Raw genomic sequence first — 23884 nt, 5'->3', positions numbered from 1 at the left:
GATATATGAAATACATTTAAATACTGCTTTAAAATATAGCTGTGCATCATCACACAAGGATGAAGAGAAACAATCTTGTTTTACCAAGAGAAGCCTTTCGTACCTGGTTAACAGACCAGCCCACATCATTAGAAAAAAACGTAAGCGTTTCATGTGTTAATCTCACTAGCTCTTTATGGTGCCATTACCCTGATGTCTTGCAAGGCATACACAGGACAAGCGAGCATGACTCCAGTCCACAGGCTTGCCCAAGTCAAGGACATAAAGCTCCTTCCAAAGGTCCTTGAGGAAATGACTATGGATCCCGGGGAAAGAAATGCGAGACAGTGGGAGGGAAAAATATTTCCAACTGAAATATAGCATGTCAAGAACAAAGAGAGGCTGCCTCATGTGTCAAAGAATATAACATGGATTTAGCCTTTCTTTAAAGTTTGATAACTTTTTATGGGACACTGTGAATAAAACTGATTTTTTTAGGAAAAAAGAATAGAGAGGTGCACTATAACGAAGTACAAATTTTCACACTACTGGCCAAGTTTTTTTCTTTTAAAAGCCAGTTGAACTCTCCGTGGCTTCAAATGATTCAGAAATCCACCTGACTCGAAATTGAAACATTTGTAAGGAAAAACAAAAGGAAACTAATTTGATGGAGAAAACCTGATACTTAAAACATTAGACGTGTCCTGTTGTCACAGGAAAAGCCCATAAACAATCCCCAGGAAAGAAAAACAGAATCCGGGTAATAAAGTCTAACCTTTTTTCCGCGTGGTGCTTAGTCTAGTTCCACTGGCCCACAAGGTGCCGCTCGCAGAGGCCTCCAATCCGGGGTTTCAGACCAGAGCTGCCCGTGAGAAACGCCGGCCCCGACACCTCAGCTCGGCGGACTGTGTGGAAAGGGGCTGCTCACGACCCTGCGATTCAAGATGGCGGATGCGGGCCGTGCGCAGAGGCTCTGCGCCCGGCACTGTGATCTGGGGCCTGAGCGGCGCAGCTGCACCTGCCTTGCAGCAACTCCGCCTCCCTCGCCTCTGCCAAGGTCCCTATAAAGCGGGCCGGCCCACGGCCAATCGGGAGATCGCGTGCTCTAGAGCTCTCGCCTCTCCATTCTCTGATTAAAGAGTAAAGCTTGTCTGTGCTTCAACCAAACTTGGTCTTGTTCTGTTGGCTTGATCAACACTGGGCAGAAGGACCCTTGCTGGGGACTGGCTCTGGAGGACTCGTAACACTTAAAAAATAAAGGTATGATTTTAAGAAAACATTAAGTCAGGATTTAAAGGAGACTGTCAATTAGTGACAAATGAACATATAATATTATCCTACTTTCCCTCAGAATAAGATATTTTCTCTTAAATGATAACATCTGAACTGTTGGTAGTTTAATATCCACTACTTTTGTTTAAAAAAATACTGCTTCAAGCTAGTGTTCTGATCTTTTATTTCCAGTCGAGTATACAGCTAAGATGACACAGAGTTCCTGTATTTAAGGATAAATAGTAATTTTTGTTTTTATGTAAATAATGCCGGTCAAAATGCTTTACCAAAGAATAAAAAATGAGAGGGTGTCAAGTCGTGAGGATCTATGGAGAGGGGATAGAAGACAGTCTGAGCATGAACGTCCAGCATCTGCCAGTTTGAGAAAAACAGAGCATTCATTCCAGGGAATGGCAAGTATGCAATGTCAATGCCTTAAAAGATAGCAAGTTATTGTTAGAATTACAGGTGATAAATGTATGGCTGTATTTTGACTACAGCAGCATTTTTTCCCCCAGATTCCCACCTATATGCTCAAAAGCATAAGGTTTTACATTTTGAAAGGTGGAGGTCATCAGATTATATGTTGCTTTAACTATTCTCCTGACAGGGATCTAACATGCTACTATGTTTAGAAATCCAATATACTCCTGCAGAGAGCAACGTGGGACGTTCACATCCACAGCTGTCTCATGGCTTTGGACCACGTCAGAGTCAAGCTGTGTTATGGAAGAAAAGATACCTAGCCACAGAAGTATTCCTGGGCTTTCAACCACGAGAGTAGTCAAGGACACGTGACATTCAAATCCCTGTCTTAATTGGCTGGCTCTGAAAGACATGAAGGTGCTACAAACCCCAGTCAGCCAGCCGCTTCATTGTAGGTTTTTGAGGTATCAGACACCAGAGGTCAACAGTAAGGGCTGACTTGGTAAAACACTCAGAGTGACTTGGGTTGGGTTTGGATTTGGGTAGGATGTGGGCATAGGACAGAGCAGGAGAGGCTAAGATGGGGACAGATGAGGTTAAAACTTAAAGGTTCAGCTGGTTTTACCAGAGCAGAGCAGATTCGTTTACTTTGTTATTATCAAAAGCAAGGGAGACATCTCTGAAGTTTGTTTGGGGGCTTGGAATCTAAAATTCTGCTTCTAGATGTAAGCATTTCTCCTAGCCTTAACCTAGATGTGTCGTGTTTTGTACGGAAATGAAACTAGACGGAATCTTTCATGGTTTAAATTTCTTTTTTCAAATAGGGATAAGCTGATACGTTTTTACTGCTAAACATCTGAGAACTTAAAAGTTGAAAGATGTAACTATTTTTATATCATACTTCAGAGCATGAAATGCCTTTACATACAAACTTTCCCAAATTTACATTCCAGCTTAAGGTTCATGGTTTAGTTTTTTGGTTTTTTTTTTTTCTTTTTTTGCGGTACGCGGGCCTCTCGCTGTTGTGGCCTCTCCCATTGCGGAGCACAGGCTCCGGACGCGCAGGCTCACCGGCCATGGCTCACGGACCCAGCCGCTCCGCGGCATGTGGGATCTTCCCGGACCGGTGCACGAACTCGTGTCACCTGCATCAGCAGGCGGACTCTCAACCACTGCGCCACCAGGGATGCCCCATGGTTTAGTTTTGATCCAAGAAAACCAGACGCTTTCATGAGGACAGCTTCCTCATTTGAAGGCCATGAAAATTACAAATTTTCTGTTTTGTTTTAAATTGAGAGAAAATACTGGGCCAGTTTGTTTGAAGAGGGGTATAAGAATCTTGGAAAAGGAATAACTTCCTCAATGATAATTCACATCGTTGGCCACCATATGATGTGTAGCTGGGCTTATGGTACAAATACTGAGTAAAACAATTTGAGATATTTACCCTTTCCTAAAATAGGGTTTGCTAAGTAAATATACCACCTAATTATATGTAAGAATTTAGTCCCACATAAAACAATTATTTTTTAACTGTAAGATTCAATACAGATTAGAGAAAATGTAATAAACACTGTGATTCTAAGTATGCTTTACATAACTCTGACTTGAGCCTCATGCATTTACCACAGTTGAAAGGAGGAGAATGAAGAAAAATAGGCTTAATTGTTTTCTTAGCTAAGTAGGTAGGCATTTTTTATCCACATAACCTTTAAATCCAAATGCCTTATGTGCACTATTATGTTAAGCTATAGATTTTATCTCTTTATTAGTAAAAATATGTAAACTATAACAAGAAGGAAAATTCGTGATTCTGGGAAACGGCATAAGATGTTATATAACCAACTGGTTTCCAGCCTTCAAATCAGACATTAGTCAAGGAAATAATAATGACCTTAGCCAATGGGAAAAACATCAAGCCAGATTCCTCCCAGCTGTGTTTCTCCCCTCTGTGGCCTTCAGTAACTTCAATGGAAGTTTAGTATGTTTAGGGAGAAAGGTGGCCAGAAGAATCAAAATTATTAAACCAAAAAGGTCAATCTTCAAATTAAGTCTTGGACCACGATCATTTCAAGAATAAGGTTTATCCCTTCCAATGTCCTAGTGCTACAAGCAATATGGCTGACCAACCACTCAATGGGGCTGATATCACACATTATCTTGCCAAAGGGGTGAGTAAAGGAAAAACAGTTGCTGGCTTTGAAATGTACAAATCAAGCTATTAGTGTTTCTTTAGCATTCCTTTTAATTTCCAACTCAAGCTTATGGTGACTGCGAGAGATAGGAAAAATCCTCAGAGGAGGCAGGTCCTTGGATTTAATTCCATATAAACAGAGGGCCAAGGAATTTTGACAAAATTGTTGCTCACAAAAAGCTAACTTTGCCTTTGAAGTTCTTGTGTGTTCCATACTTAAAGTCAGACACCTTTATTCATCCAACCATAGTATGCGGCCTTCAATAATATGATATCATGCTTTATTTTTTTTTAGATTAAAAACAGTCTTTCATAAGATCCCTCTCTGTTATAAAATCATCAGCTAACATGTTTTCAAGGCTTTGCCAAGTACACAATCTGAATTACCTTCACTTTTCAGGCCTAACTGGCCTGATGTAATTTTTTTTTTAATGACCACAGATGTGCTAATAATGCTTTAGATCAGTTTCTATTAAAAGAATGGACCACATGAAGTTCTTCCCAACACATTAAGTGAAAAGCTATCTAACCATTACCTGTAGGATTTAAATAAAACCTGTTAATTTTCTCCCTTACTTCCTTCCCAGTTAGTCATTTAGATCCAAGGAGATAAAATATCAATATTATGGTACTGGTCAAAACATCAAGGAAAAAATACTGACATAATTTTTCAATACCCCAGATATTACCATAGAGTGATACCACCCCCACTAAAACCTCTGGTGCTCATTAGCACATCAATGGCTCCAAGTCTTAAGGTTAGATACAAACAAATCAAACCTGCTTAGTGGTGTCTACTCCAGAATTTCTCCAGCCAGCCTGAACACATCACTCCTTTCTCACGTAATTCCTAGTGCCAAACAAACTTTGGGACATACACACCTGTACTTATGTCTCTTTTTTCCTTCTTAACACCATGACTGGCCTATAGTAATAACTCAGTAAAAGGTTTTTGGAATGAATAAATGATAAAATGCAAGGCTGTACTATCAGAGGTTATGTAGATTGTACTGGTAAATTTTGAAATAAAATATCTCTGTCTTCCGTAGTGACCATTGAGTTCGAGTTCATGGAGAATGCCATTTCTTCTGCACATTCAAATGTGGTAAGTTAGGAAAACGTATCTTGAGTAGAAAAAGAAGCATCTTCATGAAATATGAGAAATCTAAAAAGCGAGTAGGTGTTAACAAACACAAAATGTAATGCACATTCCAAAGATATCTCTTTATTGTCCTTGTCTCTGTTCAGAATCTTTCCATTATGACTCAGTGGGATTTAGTTCCTGGATGTTTACTCTTATTTAGCATTTAATAGAAATCTTTCTCCACTGGTAGATCAGCATGTAAAGGGGATAGGTTCTTAAAAACACTTTGATGTCGAGAAAGGCTAAGATGCTGAAAGCAGATAGATAGTACCAAATTATACTAGAACTCTTGGCAAGTAGATGTCATGGACACAGGAGTTTGGTGCTGTGATTTTGGTCAGAGTAAACCAAAGACGGTCCAGGATATGACTGGAGTGGTTACAGTGGGACATTTGGCCACAAAGAGACAAATAAATAAATTGTGCTACGAATGAATTCTTTAGAGCTCTACAATTCAAATATCATTTGTAAATTCTTTATTGCTATAAAAAATGGATGATTGGAAAAAAATTTTAAGATACTGCACGTAGTAGCAGACTGCTGAGATGATGGATGTAACAATCCTGAGCATTTGTAAAGTGGACTGCCTAATATTATATATGCATATCTCCATGACATGTTATAACACATGATAATTTATGAGGGAGAAAGCATCAAAATAAAATCAATTGTATATAAACACTCCCTGAATTTAAAGTGCTGGCAACTTCTGCCTCAAGGGGTACTCATTTTCCTCCTTTTTAGCCAGTCATTTTTGAAACACCTCAATTATAAATCCAGATTTTGGCCAGAAATATGTGACTGACGACACCTGAAAAAGGAAAATGCAAGGTGAAAAATATTATTCTTTCTCTGCTGGTATAAGTTGCCAATAAGTTAGTTGCATGTCATTCATGAGCTGATATCATTTGGATTGGTTTAACTTATATCATCCACAAAGACCGACTGCACTGTTATTTCAGTCAATGGTTGGCAATGCTGAAGAGCAGAAGCTACAGATACGTCTGCTAGATAATCGGGGCCAAACTGTGGCAAGGATACATGTGCTATTATTTATAAAACACTCATGTAAAGCAACTCATTATATTTTGCTGTTTTTGCTTTCGTATTCCTCCTTTTTGGACTGTGGACTTGTTCCATCCATCAGTAAACTTGTGGCATCTTCCTTGATTGAAGGTGAATCTGGAGCAACTGTTCTTTGGATAAATGCTGCCAAGGTAGGAGAAAAGAGAAAAATAAACCTAGATGAATAGAATCCCTGGGCTGACAAAATTGTAAGTAATCGCTGCATTTGATCTAGTTTTCTGTAAACTTTACATGGACTAACAAATCTTCGATGTAGGAATAAAATAGTTTACTATGTTTTTAAAAACACATTCATGGGATTTAATTTTGTTTTAGATTTGAAGAGTGAGGGTGGAAGATGTGTGTTTGTTCAGTATATAATGATATTAAAGCATTAATATGCTAATTAATAGCATTAATTCTGCTAAAGCAGAATTTTAGAGGGCGAAATCTTAAGGGCCTCCTTTTCATAGAATCCTCTTTTTTACACAGAAGGAAACAGACTAAATCTGGAATGTAGGTTTACTGTTTTTCTACTACCTCTTCCCTCTCTTCTGAGCTCCAGATGCCTATATCCAAATGTCTATGTCAAACACTCCCACCTGATTTATAATCTCTGATGTCTGCCCATCGCTTGCTCTCTTCATCTTAGAAAATGATACACTCATCCACCCAGTTTCTCAAACCCTGGTTCCTTCTTTCCTTTGGCCGGCCTGCTCGACCCATCCAATTTAAGAGTAAGTTCTGAGGATTCTACTGCCCATTTCACCTGATTCCTTCTGCTTCACACCACCTCCGTTACCATCAGCCCAGCCCAAGCCACCATTTCCTCTCTTTCTGTTTTCATCTTGCCTCCTTCTCCACACACCAGAATGATCTTTCTAAAAGGTAAATCCGATTATGTCACTCTACTGCATTAACCCTTCCCTCCCCCCACCCCCCCCCCAGCCTCCCAGCGAAATTAGAATAAAATCCAAACACCTGATGGTGTCTGAAAAGGCTCCACCAGGACCTCAGCTCCCACCACTCTCTCTCCCAATCACTCTCTCCCTCACTCATTCTCACTCTCCCTCCTTCTCTCCCTCCCTCCCTCCCTCTCTCACTCCTTCAGTGTTCCATCTCTCTAGAAGACCATACCCCTTTCTTCTCTGGGGCCTTTGCACTTACTGCTCCCTCTATCAGGAAAACTCTTCCCACCCAATTTTAACTCAGCTGGTTCTTCTTGCCATTCAAGTTTCAGGTCAATTGTAACCTTCTGATCACTAATATATAGTTCTGGTCCTGGTACCTTCTATGATTTCACCTTTATAGTACCAGTCACCATTTTGCTTGTTTATTGCTTACTACCTGTTTCTTCCATGAGATGAGGTGACCTTTTCTGTCTTAGTCACTACTGTATTCCCCCAGAGCCAAACACAGAGCCTCGTGCATAGTCTCTTAGTAAATGTTGTTTGAACGCGTGAATATATTTTAAGGGATTTCAAAACGATAGTCAACTGGGGATTTTCTAGCTGCTTTCTAGAAAGCATTTATAGAGTACATACCTTGTCAAATCGCAATAATCAGAACTCAATTATTTAAAAATATCTGGTACCTAATTGGTCAGTGAAAAGATAATCACCAAAAAAAATAAAAAAGCACTATCACATACAATGAACCTATAAGATGGAGAGGTAGAAAGATTGTGCTTTCATGAAATAAATAAATCCTATAAAGGACAAGAAATAATATTTTACATCAGCAGTCCCCCAACATTTTTATTGCTATAAATCTTTGGCACTTTAGTTTACAAATTTGAGGACAGACTACACATGAAGCGTCCATTCAGTTAGCCGGGGGGATCCTGAAGTACAACACAGACGTGAAGAGTATTGCTGTTCTCGCTGTGGTCAAGTCCCATCTGAGGGACTTAAACCTCCACTACAGGAACGTCAGAAAACAAATGAAGAATACTAACTTTTCTTTTTATAGTGACATATTCTGAAGTAAGGAAGTGAACAAAAGTACTTGTTAGTAACTTTCATTGATTTGCTTTTCTAAGAATATCAAGTTAAATTAATATGTCAGATTCACTTCCAGCTCCTGAAGTAGTCTGCAGATAACATTTCCCCCCCCATGAAAAATCACTGTCCTTTCTTTTTGGGATTATTTATTTATTTAAATGAACATTATTTACCACAATGTTAGAATTATGGAAAAATTGCAATCTGCATTTATTTTAAAAATTGAGTTTATAGATCCCAACTCCACAAACATTTAGCATTTGAATCTCAAAGAACTCGAGATTTTGAGGAGTCAGCAGTTTACTCCAGACTTCATTCAAACCCAGTCTGGTCCGGGCCCCAGGAGTGAGGGCCCTGTCCTGAGTTGTGTTCCTTTAGCCTAAAAGGAGCTATACATGGAGACCAGTGGTCAGTCACTACTTACAAAAAGTAAAAATGACAGTTTCAAAAGCTGGCATTATGAGTCTCTCTTACTAAGCCCCCACTGTCTACAGGCTGCAGGTAATGGAATCCAAGCCTCCTCAAAGAGTGTCCTGAATCATGGCCATAGCTTCCAGCCAGCCAGGATAAATTTGGTAGTAATCACGGCTCTAAATAATGGATTTCTGTGTTCCTATTTCCAATAGTAATATAAACTTACAATTTATATATTTCTTCCCTTCTTCCTGGCAGGAGGAATCTACCTTTTCTTGAATTGACCTGAACTACACAAAGCTGACATAAATTACTACTTAAAACAAACTTTCATTAATGCTGGATCATTTCAGAGACCACAAATTATGCAGTATTTTCCCATTTCCTTTGTTTTTTCCATGGTCAGTGATTCTACGCTTTCGTTTGGTCACAGTTTTGACAGGGCACCTAAGTCAGCAGAATGAGTGCCTTAGCGTCAACAGCACAGACAAAAGGGCCTCATCCAGTACCAATCCCAACCTGAGTAAGAAGGAGCCTGTTCTGTGGGCTCATAAACCCATGTCTGCCTCAGCACCTCAGTTACTCCCCGGGTCTCCACACAGGTCTCAACTGCTCTAAACTCCAACCCCCAGCTTTCATGCTTCATTCAGAGGTTAAGAAAATCCAGTACTCGCTAGTCAGACATAAAAGCTGGGGTTTTCTCAGTAGCGTTTTATTTTTGTAAGATTTCTTTTTAGCCAAAGCGTACATACATACACATATCAAATAGCACCAAAGGGCTACATAGAAAGACAGCAGTCTCTTGCCCCATCCCTCCCAGCCCCACACTCCTTCTCCCCAGACTCAACCGCAATCAACCCTTTATTTTATTTATTTATTTATTTATTTTTTCAGTACGCTGGCCTCTCACTGTTGTGGCCTCTCCTGTTGCGGAGCACAGGCTCCGGACGCGCAGGCTCAGTGGCCATGGCTCACGGTCCCAGCCGCTCCACGGCATGTGGGATCTTCCCAGACCGGGGCACGAACCCGTGTACCCTGCATCGGCAGGCGGACTCTCAACCACTGATCCACCAGGGAAGCCCACAATCAACCCTTTTAGCTTTATTTTCTGTACTTGCTTCAATTTTTGAAAGAAAAAGCTGATATTGCTATTTTTTGATTTATCATTTTTAGACTTATCCACACCCATCCACTTTCCCTCATCCCATCCTCCCTATATAGTTACATCTGGACTTGTAGTTATGTCAATAGTATTTACATTATTATGACTATGTAAATATGGCTCACACAAACCTAATAGGTCTACTATGACAATGTTTCTTTTCTTGCTCATTTTTTCCTGGAGTTATTAATTGATATTTATTAAAATTCATTAATAAATTAATTTTTGTTTGTTTTTATTTACTCTTTATAACCATTCTCAATTGTTTCTAATAGCTCAGTTATACCTATAATAATCATATGTCTATTAGTAGTTTTTCTAAGCACTCAAATGAATCAAATAATCTATCAGTTTGTTTATTTCCTAAAGATTCTCCTGAGGGAATCTTTTCTTTCTTCCTTCACTATGATAGAACTAAAGAATATGAGTGTCCAGATGAAAAGCTCCCCCCCCCGCAACCCTGCCCCAGCAAATAGTTAGAAAACTCAATAAACCAAGACCCACAGGGAGGCATATCATCACAAAACTCACTGGGGTTAAAGGGACAATCCTAAAAGTTGCTGGGCCAGGGGTGAGGGTGGGGCAGTGGTGGTGAAAAGGATCACGTCAAAGGAATGGAAGTCAAAACAAAAAGACATAAGGTTTTTCAACAGCAACACTGGATTTTGGAAGATGACTGTGCAATGACTTCAGAAGAAAAGTCCTTTTTAACCTAGAATTTTATAGCCAGCCAAAGTCTCAGTCAAGTGTGAGTGGAAGAAACCCATTCTCAGAGATACAAAAACTGAAAATATTTACCTCCCTTTCTTGGATGTGCTCCCACAAAAGATGTGCAACAGCTGTTTGTTGGGTGAGCCCTCATCATCCGCCCCGCTTCTGGCCTTTGTTCTGTTTTCTTTGTTCTCTCATCCCAGGACTCTCACTAATCAGGTACTGTCCTCCTTGTATTGATTTTCTGAATATCTTATCTTTTCTCTCCTATTGTCCCATTCTTTCTTTTTCCTTATCTTCTACTTTGTAGGTTTCTCAACTTTGTTTTCCACCTTTCTAGTTCATATTTTAAATTTCTGAGACCTCTTATCCTGTGTTCCTTTTTTATAGCATCTTGCTCATATTTTTACTAAATGTACTATTTTCTCGTTTCTCTGAGGGCATTAATGATATTTTTAAGATATCTTCCATTCCCTGTATTATCGAATTACTGTAGGCTCCATTTTTCTCTTTGTTGATCTTGACAGATCTCCTTTTTAATTTTGAAGTTTCAAGAAAAATTACAGGACAGTTTCTATAACTAAGCTGAAATTGTTTGTGCTACAAAAATGGAGAAGTATTCAGGATGATTCTAATTCGCTTCCAAAAATACTACATCATGAAAAAGATATAAAAAATTCAAGGTTCATCAGAAAAGCAAATAAGAATAAACATTATTTCTAGAAATAAGTTTGTTAAATCACTTAAAATGATTAACAGTAGTACCTATGATTAAACTTTTTAAAGTAACCTTAAAAACATGGAGGTAGGTATGGGAGGAAAATCATAAAACAAACTTGTCAAAAAGAACAGTAAAACTATGTGTAAATAAATAAATAATTTATCAATAAATTAATAAAGAGGTTTACTTTCTAAGCTAAATTTTCAGTCAGATTGTACAATATAGACTATAATAAGTATTTTCTTATCCAAATTATGTTCTCAATGATATTTTTTCCTATTCTTATTTAACTTTATTTTTTTTGAGCCAGTGTATTTATGTAGAAACCTATGGCAGCTTATAAGTACTATATCTTAGAGAAATGACCAGGGCTAGTCATGAAATGTTACTGAATGAAAAGCTGAATACAGTTTCTTTTATTGCCTGTCACAGTATTAAATAAAATTCTAAAAAATTTCATGTTTTCCCCTTAATGTCTTCTAACCACTTTCTTCTAGGTACCTTTCTAGGGAGCCTTATGAAAGTCATAATGGCAAAATTAAATACCAGTAGAACAATGACCTCTGTGCTCATATCATGGCGCTGTTTATTTCCAGGCTCTTAAATGTCTTAATGGATGGGATATGATGTTTGATGGTGCTCTGTCCCCACCCTCCTCCTCTTCCATGCTTACATACATCAAACAGACCTGAGGAAATTTTTCCATTGCTTAATATGAAAAATAAAAATTTTGTCCTATGTGTATATCACATCCTGAGGTACAGTAACCAAACCTGAGATATGATCCAATTTGAAGGGTGACTGCCAGATTAGAATAGCAGAGGGTTTATGAAAATATATAGAATCACTTGGTAAAATGGTTAGGACAGGAAAGGGAAAATGCTTAGCTTTTGCAATAAAATAATTATGATATAATGGAAGCCAAACCATTTATCAGAAACCAGTAAATATTTATTTGATGACTATGAATATAAATCAGCAAAAATGAGAGTTATCATTTTTGGATTTGACCTACTTCCTTGTGGCTAATTTTGATATTTTATTTTATAGCAGCCTAGTTTTTTTAAATGACAGCATTGTCAAATTGAATGTACAAACTCTATGTCCATGGAAAACTGAAGAGCTAAATGGTTATCTAACTAAGAATTTATTAACATTTGAGTCCCAAATGGATTGGATAAAAGTGGACTTGAAATAAAAAACTCATACACTCATTCATCTAATATTAATTGAGCCTTTACTATGTGCCAAGTTCTATATAGGATGCTGAGGAAACAGTGGTGCATAAAACAGACATCACTCCTAACATCATGGAGTTCACTCTTCGGTGAAGAGAAGAGTCAGTAAACAAAATGTCACTCAAATAGCAAATAATTCCATAATTAGTATGAGAAAGGTTTTAAAGGAAAATTGTAATGCTTTGTGGGCACACATAACAGAAACCATACTTAAAACTGAGTCCTGAAGGCTTCTTTAAGGACATTACATCCAAGGTGAAGCATAAGTGGTTGGAGATGGTATCCTGGGTCAACAGACTCACACTTTGTCAATGTGTGTGACATTTTATCAATATTTACACTGTATTATTCACAGAATGAAATCGGACGATAATAGTTTTCATATTCTTTGCACAAAATTAGATATTTTTGAACAGTTCTACGCAGAGATTTTCTACTTTTTGATGACTTGAATTTTATTACAATACCATCTAACTTCCTTACCCACTCATCCATAGTTACTAGCAATCTCCAGGCCAAAAAAAAGTTGCTTAATTAAGATTTTTACCTTGGGTAATTCATTTTCAGTTTTTATGAGAAGTGTAAGGTCTAAAAAGAAGCGATTCCATATATTTTTAGTAAGTTAGGTAATATTATAAATGTACTTGGGTATTATTTGTATGATTCATAATGAACAGTTTTTCAAACTTACAACATGAATATTACTATCATGTACTGGCCTTATGCTTTAATCTTTCCATGAGATGCATTTTCTTAAATCCAATTTAAAAGCTGGTACAGGACATCATTACTTACAGTGCAAGTGTGAAAATTGAGGACTAGACAGGAAGCAACTGTGATCCTGCCAAGAGGATGACTGATCTAACCCATGAGCATGGGAACCTTCAGCAAAGTTTCTGTCATCCTAAAAAAGAGAGCACAGCATTTTAGTTCAAATCATTGAAAAATGTAAGGCTTGGGATTCACTTAAATGTACTGAAAATAAAATTGAACCTCAAGATGCCAGCTATGTTACACCACAGTTTAATATAATTATAATCCTTGTAAAAAATAAAATGTGTGGATGTTAAAGAAAATATGAAAAAACGAGAGGGAAGGAAATCATCTGTAGCCATAACAGCATAACATATTTCTTTCCAGTCTTTTTTTTCCTGTGGATAAGATTTGTAAATATTGTTGTAAAACTCTTATTTATTTACATTTAATAATATAAACATTTTAAAAGTCATTAACCTTTAGCTTTATGTTACTCATATACTGTCTAGTGAATATATCATGCTTTACTCAGGTATTAGTCTTCTGGGCATTTAGGTGGTTTCCAATGTTTTACTCCTATAAATAACACTATGAGAAATACCTTTAAATATATAACCTTTCCCATATTTAGGTCTATTCCTTATGACAAATTCTTGGGTGGAAATACGGGGTCAGTAAAAACAATTTGATGTTTTTAAATACATTTACCTAGACTGCTTTCCATAATGATTATACAAATACTCATTCAACAAATATTTAATACATAAACCAAAATGAATACAGAAAAGGTCCCTCTCCTCATGGACTGTATGAATGTGTCCTTTTCCCCAAATCTTAGCTGAAAAACGGAATTAGGGAATTATATCTTTGAAAAATTTTACTAATTAAATAGGTTAAAAAACAGGTGCTTTAAGATACATTTACTTGATAAAAAATTGCAATTTTTTTCTCTTAAATGTTTTCTAATTATTTACTTCACTTCATTTTTTCTTTCTTGCACTCGTTCATTCATTCAACAATCGTTTATTTGGCACCTACTATATGCTGGTCAAAGGGCAAATAAAACACTGGTGTATATGATCATGAAATCTTCAGGATTGCAGGAGAGAAAGGCATTAAACAAACTATACAAAACACAATATAGTTTAAAACTATGATAAGAGCTATAAGAAGAAGAATGGGAAATAATAGGCAGAACTACATTTAGATTTGGGGTCCAGAGAAGTTTCCTCTGGTAGGTGATATTTAAGGCAATAATTTGAATGCTGAGTATGAATCAATGGGTTAGCCAGATGAAAACTCATAGGTGGAGGATGGAAAAGTGGGAGGTAAGGGGGAGCAGAAGGGTGGTCAGGGAGTGGTGCTCTAGGCTCGTGTGAAGGTGCTAAGAAGGTAAGAAAGAGTTTGGTGTGTTTGAAGAACTGAAGGAAAGCCCATGGCTTAGGCACACTGAGCCTGGGGAAGTGGTTACAATGAGATCCAGAGGTGGGATTTGGATGTGGGTTTCTTCTTACTTAAGTACAATCGGAAGGCAATCAAGGGTTTTGAGGAGAGGAATGACATGCTTTGATTTGTATTTCTCAAAGATTACTATGGCCTCTTTGTGGAAAACAGACTGAAACAGCACAAATGTAGAAGTGGGAATACAAGTTAAAAGACTGTGATTGAGGATGACTGCGGGGTCAAGGGAGAGGAAGGGATCAAGAATGGTGGCAAAGGTTCTAGATGAAACAACTGCTGGTTAGGTGGCCTAAACAGATTCTTCAAAACAGTAAGGCCTCATGTAGCATGACTATCTGATGAATTAGTTGTGGTTCTCTGCACTAAGTACCAAGTTTATATTTTATATCTTTGTCACATATATATGTATGCAAACGCAAAAGAAAGGCCAAAAAAGAACAAGTCTGTGTGCGTGTGTGTGTGTATATGTGCACACACACATGCAGACTCACACACACATCTGTAAAAGACACATTTATTCTGCGCTAAAAGCATGGACATAATCCTAAAATGACTTAAGATCATCAGTTTTCAGGTACCAAAAGGGAGTTTAGGTTCATTTAGGATGAAGGCCCTGTGGTTTTTAACCAAGTGATTTATAGTTTTCACTAATTATGAGAATTTCATAAGAAACTGGAAGTCATTCATTGTAGGATTCCTGGAAAGGAAAGGATATGCAGTTGACGCTTGAACAACACAGGGGTTAGGAGCACCGACCCTCTGTGCAGTCAAAAATCCACGTATAGCTTATAGTTGGCCCTCTGTATCCATGGTTCTGCAACTGTGGAGCCAACCAACTGTGGATTGTGCAGTACTGTAGTATTTACTATTGAAAAAAAAATCTGCATGTAAGTGGACATATGCAGTTCAAACCTGTGTTGTTCAAAGTTCGACTGTATTAAACTTCCTCATTTTCTATATATGAAAAAAAGAAATGTGAGTGGTTGAATAAGTCAACAATTTTAAGGGAAAGGGATAACAGTCCTAAATTGTATGTACATATTAACACAGTGCCAAAAATATATGACGCAGAACTGATAGAACTATAAGGAAAAAATAGACAAAACCATAATTATAGTTGGATATTTCAACGTTCCTCTCTCAGTAACTGATAAAACAGTAGGCAGAAAACCAGTAAACATAAAGAAGACTTGAACAACACTACTGGCCAGCTAGACCTAATTGACATTTATAGAATACCCCAAAACAGCTGATTACAAGTATTTTTCAAGCACACATCCAATATTCTCCAAAACAGACTACATGCTGGGTGATAAAACAAATCTCAATAAGTTTAAGATGACTGAAATTATACAAAGGATGCCATCTAACCACATGGGGTGAAAGAAGAAATCAACAACAGAAGGATATCTGAAAAATTCCCCCAAATTTAGAAATTAAAGAACATATTTCTAAATAGCTCATAGGTGGGTCAAGGTAGAGATCAAAAGAAAAATGAGAAAATATTTTAACTATATGAAAAGAAAAGCATAATTTATCAAAATTTGTGAGAATCAGTTCAAACAGTTTGGAGGGAAATGTATAACATTAAACGTGTATATTACAAAAGAAGAAACGTCTCAAATTGATAATCCAAGTTTCCACCTTAAGAAACTAGAAAACAAAGAGCAAATTAAACCTACATTAAGTAAAAGGAAGGAAATAATAAAGAGCAAAGATCAATTAAATAGAAAGCAGAAAAGCAGTGAAAAAATGAAACCCATACTGTTATTCTTTTTAAGATCAGTAAAATTTAAAAACCTCTACTGAGATTAATTAAGAAAAAAGAGGGAAGATATAAATTGCCAATATTAAGAATGAAAGAGGAATATTACTAGAACATCTATAGACATTAAGAAGGTAATTAGGAAATATTTTGAACAACTCTGCCAATGTATTAGACAACTAAGATAAAATGGGTACAAATAAACAGCCTTAAAATGTGTCATCCATGGGCTTCCCTGGTGGCTCAGTGGTTGAGAGTCCGCCTGCCGATGCAGGGGACACATGTTCGTGTCCCAGTCTGGGAGGATCCCGCATGCCGCGGAGCGGCTGGGCCCGTGAGCCATGGCCGCTGCGCCTGCACGTCCGGAGCCTGTGCTCCGCAACAGGAGAGGCCACAACAGTGAGAGGCCGGCGTACCGCAAAAAAAAAAAAAAAAAAAAAAAAAAAAAAAAAAGTGTCATCCAGTATACTTCTAGGCATCTATATTAGGTTAATAAATTAAAAATACGGACAAAGATTTTTATACCAAGATGTTCATCAAGTGACTACTTATAATAGAAAAAAGCTGAAATTAACCTTAAATTTCCAACAATAGGAGATCAGGAAAGTAAAGTATGGTAGAACCATAATGATAATAATGATGATGATAGAGAAAATTCCCACATATATACAATGTTACATGAAAAAAGGAGGAAATAAAATTATCAACAAATGGTGATTTCAATATAAAAAGATATTTATAAGTAAGAGCTGGGAAACATACACCCTTAAATTACACAATAGGTTTTTAAAAATATTTGTTGGATTATTTATTTTCTTGTTAATTTTTTTTGTATTTCCTAAATATGCCATATTTTTAACTGTCATATGCCAAGAAGCTGGTTGTATAATTAAAAATATAAGTGGTTCTTTTTCTGGTAACAGAAAAGATATAATCTATGGTTTGATGCCAGTTGATTTTGTTTTAGAAATTTAAAACCATACCTTGGGAAGAGCGAATAGGATTTGACTATCCTGCGTACTTCATCCTTCCTCTGGGAGGCACATTTTGAGGCTGTCATTGCGCCATCTGCTTCATTCAGCAAGACGCCCAGACTTACACCTCCACTCCTGTCCTTTCTCACTGTCTTTCTCAGCCCAGGTGTCAATGGGCAAAATGTGAGTGTTTGCTTTTCCTTATTTTTTCCTTTCTCTTACTGGCCCATAATCAACTAAGCATCTCTTAGCGGGAAACCATAGATTACGCTTTTCTCTTTCACATTTTATACAGGAACCACGATTAAGTGGAGATTTCTAGCATTGATTGAAAGCATAATTCTCCTTTCTATCTGTGTATCTTCCAGCTCCACCCAGGCCTTTAGTATGGCACATCTGAACTATAATAGCCAGATCCACAGCTCTGCCTCTAGTTGGCCCATGTCAACTCATTCTAAAGTAGCTATTGGAATACACCTGGGACTCAATGAACAGTTGACCCTTAAACAACACAGGTTTGAACTGTGTGTGTCTAGTTAAACACAGATTTTTTTTCAATAGTAAATACTATAGTTCTACATGATCTGCTATTGGTTGAACCCAAGGATGTGGAAATGTGGATGCGGAACTGTGGATGTGAAGGGCTGACTACAAGTCTGATTTTCCACTGCATGGAGGGTCGGTGCCCCTAACTACCGAGCTGTTCAACGGTCAGCTGTATGTCTTTAAGTTCCCAAATTTTCTAAGTCTTCAAAAGACTGTCAGAATCCCCAATGCTACCTTGAAAGATAACTAATGAAATGAACCCTGAAAGAACATACTAAAAGAAAAATATTTCACGATCCCTTTGAACAATCAACATATCAGAATATGAAAACAATATCTTCATATTCTCCAATTATACATTGATTAACTTGTGGAATTTCTATCTAAGTAAAGTTTACAGGGTGACCATAAGATGACTGTTTCTTTCTAATTCCTACCTGTTTTTCAGTTAAATACTTAAATATTAAAAAGGAAGTACTGGTTAAAAAGGAAGATTCTTTGCAATTTTAATAATCCTAGCTTTTGCTTTTTGCCAACTCTTATATCCTTAGCACAGGGACCTATTTTTATTTCTGTCTTAAGTCTCAACAAGCTATTTAACCAGAATTCCCTGCAAAAATTCCACTGGGTGAAGGAACTTGCATTTTCTAATATTTTCCCTGGGTTTCTTCCACTTCTCTTTCATAACCCACATTGTAATTGGTTTCTTAAAAGTTGTTCCAACCCAACTAAATCTTTTTGCTAAACTAATCTCTAATGATTAATATTTAATGATGCCCACCAAGTATTTTTCTCTCAGAAATACTCTAAGTTCAAAGTTTATAAGACAAATGATGCATTTAATTTTTTGTAAATTTTAATTTATCCAACTCTTCCCCCAGAGAAAAGGAAAAAGCACTTATGTGTTCCTGAATCTGTGGCAGAAATGTTTTCCTGAATTTGTCTCTAGCTTAACAATGCACTGTTCCCCACTCTTAATTCCCAATTCTCCATCAGTGCTCGAAAAAGCTTAACCACTTCCTCAGTAAACTTTATTCCTATTTGAAACTTCAATCTGGACAGTTTACTTAAAGTCTGCCCTCCGTAACTCAATCTGCACGGCTGCTATTATATAGCATTTTACCTCCATGAGGGTGGGGCTTTGATCACCTCTTTCTACCTACCCATCCCAATATTCCACAATTTAGCACAGTGCCATTTGCATTAAGAAAGTCAATAATGATCATATATAATTATTCTTGACCAAAGTACCGAAATGAAAGTTTGCTATGTGGAAGTTGGGAAGAAGGAGACTGTCACTCTCACATTCTCTGTTTCTTCATATAAGGAAATGAGGGCACTGGACCAGATCATCTCCTAAGATTTCTCAGCACTAACGTTTTCTAATTCTAATCTACCCGAGCAGAACCACTGAACAACCAGTACATCTAACTATGCAAACTATCTTTTCCAAATTTATACCATAATGCTATAAACATGAAGCCACGCTCATGAACAGACTCATGAAAATACCGTGTTAGATCAGGCAATTTGATAAATTTACCTTTATGCAATTGATTATTTTATGGTATAAAATTTAATATTACTAATGACTCACTAATGAAAAAGATCATACTCAGTTTTTGTTTTGTTTTGTTTTTTTACTCATTTTGGACTTGGCTCTACATGACTTTAATCCATTTTCAGAAACTGAATATATTCGTAGTGGGTAGAAATTTGCCATAAACAAGGATACGCAAAAAGATGTCACTGACTTAAGAAACAAAAGCAGAGATGCAGAGATATTTTATAATGATGGTGCCTCACTGGAATCAGTGCTTCCTCTCTTGAAGTGACTATTTCAAAGGAAACAGTGATTGTTTGGATGAATACGTTATAACATGTTTATTTAAAAACTAATAAGACATTTAATTGGTATTCCTTATGTATCTAGTATTCATATCTAGAATTTTGAATTCGACATGATTAACAATGGTATCTTTATAGTTAAACTCCTTCATAATCTTTCCTTTCTTAATGTTCTTGTTGAGTAAATTATTGAGAAAGGTGAAGAAAGCATGTGGCTTGTTAGGGGAACTGGGTTTGGTAGAGTTATGTGCTCATCTAAGTACCCATGTTGATTCCTAAATAAGCACTTTTGATCCATTGCTATTTTCAGGTTTTATACCAAAGAAAAATACCAACTCATTTGGCAACCTTTTGTTTAACTTTTAAAGAGCAAGATGTAATCAACTAGTTAAATATTATGGCTGGATCACTTCAAAAGCATAAAAATTGCTTCAGAGTTCAGCATGATTTGATTGTCTACGAGGTTTCAGATGTGTCATCTAAGCATTACTGGAAAAATAGCAATTAAACTTTTGTTAGAATTCCATAAAAGGCTAAAGTTAGAAAAAAGAAAGTTTAATCACCAATTTAGCGTGAATTGTGTATTCTGGAGCCGAAGATAAGGCAGACAGTGTCTACCCTCAAAAATCATACAATCCAGTAGAATAGCATTTCCCAGATTTCAGTATTTACCTATAGTTATCTTACTATTTCTTTTATGTTAACTTAAAGATTAGTGTTGGACCCTAAATCTGTATATAGGAGAGGCTTAAAGGATGGCAAAATTGCTCGGGGTTGGGGGAAGCATGGAGTTATATTTACGTAGGAGATTACATGGGATTTCTTAACAAATCATGGAGAGAGGTGGTTATAAATGAGATAACTGGGGTATTGTGGGGTTAAAGCTCCCTCAAATTCCCCCATGATTGCTACTACTGTTCCCAAGCAATATTTGTAAAATTATCTGAATAATACACTGGTGATATATTTTAGTAGTCATTAAATAAAAATCACCTACAGTCTTGAATTGCATGAGGAGTTATGCATTGCGTGCTTCAGAAGCTACAATTGTAGAAGATTTAAGATATGTACAGAAATAGGTGACCTTAGAAAGAAAGTGCTAACAGCCATTAATTGCTATGAGCAAAGCATAAACAAACCACGGAGAGATTCAAGGAGGGAGAAATAGCTTCCAGGAGCAAAGCACATTCTTAGAGCATACACATGCTTACATTGAACAAATATGACAAAGGGCTTCGGCAAACTCTGGCTTCAAAACCTGTGCTGAAAGCCATTATCAACACTTCCTCACCTACCTCATCTTATCCTGTAAAAATCTGCTTCTTTAAAAAGAAATTGCATATGAACTCTTCTACTGGAAATTGAAAATCATGATTTTTTTTTCAGGAGGAGGAAGGATGGGAACAAAATATGCCTTTTGTGATTTTACTAAAAAATCCACTGCTAATTAAAACCATATATTTAGCATGGGTAGAGAGCAAAAAGGGCAGGTAGCAAATGGGAATATCTTGGACCAAACCATGCTCTTTCGTGAATTCAGATTAGCAATGCTGTGTTATTGGCTGACTTTTGAACATTCTGTTCTATTTGAAACAGCTGGGACAGCAAGGAAGTCTGTATGTCCTACAGAAACCCAGTTAGGCCTCATGAACGAGAAGCTGTGAAATGTTTCTGTTGTCTACACAGAGACAATCTGGGTCAGATTCAGCTTTGAATTGAATTCTAAATTTAAACTTTTAGATCAGGCTTTGACCAGTTAACTTGGTAAGCTTAGTACAATATTACATTATGCTCTCAGCAGTTGTGGACATTGGTCCTGCTAAAACTCTCAGTAGGTTTCTAGAAATCTGATCATTTGGTCCTGGTGATTGCCATGGGAGTAAACAGCAGGAGTTGGTTCTCTTTCTGGATTGAAAGAGAACCTGACTTGTACACTTTCTGCTACACTTCCCCTCCACCAGCAGTGTGGCCATATTGGATGTTTCACTGCCTTCTGACATCAGCAACGACATGAGAGCAGCCAGCTGCCAATATAGTTCTGCTAGTCTAACAGTTATTTGTCTGCTAACAGTAATACAGTCAGGGGTCTACAACTGTAATGCTAATAGTGATCCTTTTCCCTGTACCTTGTCATCACAAGCCTCTTTTCAAGACTTGAGAGCATCTTTCTTCTCTGAACTCCCACTGCAGTTTTTTTGGGTCACCCTTACAGCATGTACCCCTTTCTCCTTTGTACTACAGTTGTCTGTGTGAAGACTCTGAGTTCCTAAGGACTGACAATGGCTCTTCTTACTATGCCATCATCCTCTCCGGCTTCCAGCACAACGCTTTATACACAATGTAAACTCAGTAAAGGTTTGCTGAATGTTGTATTTAACAACAACGAGAACAAACTTGAACATCTCACAATTAGAACAGAAGCTCTAAAAGGCAGGGATCTTTGTTTTGTTCACGGACGTGAGTCCCAGGGGCCTAGAAAGTTCCTGGCACATAGCTGAAACTCAATAAATTTGTTGAATGAATGGATAGTATTATGACTTTATAAAGAGCTTGGGTAGTATGTTTTGGTTAAATAAAGAAAAGAGAATATTTTACATAATGTGTAAAGGAAGTAAGAGTAGATTGGTAATTTCTCCTTCCTCTAGACCAGGAATTGGCAAATTTTTCCCGTAGAGGGCTTGATAATAAATATATTAGGTTTTGTGGGCCATACAGTTTCTGTTGCAACTACTCAACTCTGCCACTGAGTATGAAAGCAGTCACAGACAACACGTGAATAAATAAATGTGGCTGTATTCCAATAAAACTTTACTTACAAAAGCAGTCAGCAAGCAAGATTTGGCCCATGGGTGGTAGTTAGCCAAACTGCTCTCAAACAACTGTGCAAGAATTACCTATAAGGATTAAGATGACTAGATTACTATTCCCTACTTGAAGACCATGCCTTCTGCATGTTTGTACATCCTGCCACTCCCACCTCCAACAGGTAGTGCAGTGCTTTTGCAATATAGTATCTGTATAGTCTATGTCTGTTGCATTAAACTGAATCCTACACTAACTGATTTCCTGGAACCAGAGTTTATAGTAGAACCAATGAACTCAAGAGCCTTTTCTTTGAACTCTGTCCTAGCAAAATATGACAGAAGTCAAGAGCTGCTGAAATAACATCTTATGAAACTGATGTAGTAAATGGGACGCCTTATCCCTTGATAGAAAGAGTCTCAATGCCTCTTATTATTTTCTTCAAGATGTCCATAGTTAATCAGAGGTAGCTTTTCTGATTATCCATGCCTCCCCTCTCATTCTTGATAAATAACTTATTTTCATAAAAAGCATATAAGCAAATGATCATTGGTATCTACAATTCACAAAAATGCATTCTCACATTTTTCTCAACAATGACTATAAAAGATGTGATATTCTCATGAGTTTTGCATTAGATCACTACATTATTTCAGGCCAGACTTCTGCTACACATGACAGTAACCTACATATTCATCAGTAAAATGGATTAACATTTAAAAATGTTTAGTATTAATGTGGGACAACGTCATCACAAAATGTGCTTTGTGGCTCTTCCTTATATTTGTACTGTCTATTTGCAAAATTTTCAACCTTATTTCTCATTTTGATAAGTGTTGGCCTCACAAACCAGGCTTGATTTCCTCTTCAGCTGCAAATGTAATTTTAAAGAGAACTCCAATGAGATTACTGGCTGAACGTGTTAAACATTCATAGCTTTGCCATATGCTGTTATGGAAATTGCATTGATTTATAGCAATTTGGGTGCCACTAGACAGCACTGACTTACCTAATACCGGATCTAACTGTATTGGGAAATAATGTTTTTAATGCTTCATTTGCATCCAGACCTCTATTGAATTAAGAGGCATATAATGTGTTTATGTACTTTTGGAGACAACTGACTTTTATTTATTAAAGATATAGTCCCTACATTTGGTGACTTCTAAAAAAATTAAGGAATATCAGGTACAAATTTATACTATAATAGCCTGCTGCTCAAGGATATAGATTCTTGAAGCCAGGCAGATTTAGGTTTGAACCCTGATTCAACCACTTAACTGCCCTATAACTTCGTTTTCTTCAATGGTAAAAATGGAAAAATAATGGTGCCAACTGACAGGGTTGCTGTGAGGATTAAATGAGGTAATGCACATAAAGCATGAGACACATACAAAAAGAGC

At 37.0% G+C, this 23884-nt stretch overlaps 1 protein-coding gene across 5 annotated transcripts in view; it reads right to left on the bottom strand.

The window, feature by feature from the left end:
* Positions 1-5080: 5080 nt before the first annotated feature.
* Positions 5081-23884, bottom strand: part of CEP128 (centrosomal protein 128) — a 439104-nt gene continuing 420300 nt past the window's right edge. For all 5 annotated transcript variants that reach the window (XM_033850758.2, XM_073800169.1, XM_033850760.2 and 2 more), the window contains 2 exons: positions 13125-13233; positions 5081-6224 (listed from right to left, as the gene is read on the bottom strand). In XM_033850758.2, coding sequence (XP_033706649.1) covers positions 6097-6224; positions 13125-13233 — 237 coding nt within the window. In that variant the 3' untranslated portion in view covers positions 5081-6096. The remainder of the gene's footprint in view (positions 6225-13124; positions 13234-23884) is intronic.

The sequence above is a fragment of the Tursiops truncatus genome, chromosome 2, assembly GCF_011762595.2.
Source record: "Tursiops truncatus isolate mTurTru1 chromosome 2, mTurTru1.mat.Y, whole genome shotgun sequence".
In the NCBI taxonomy this organism is placed as follows: Eukaryota; Metazoa; Chordata; class Mammalia; order Artiodactyla; family Delphinidae; genus Tursiops; species Tursiops truncatus.
This window is presented reverse-complemented; position numbering and strand designations above follow the sequence as displayed.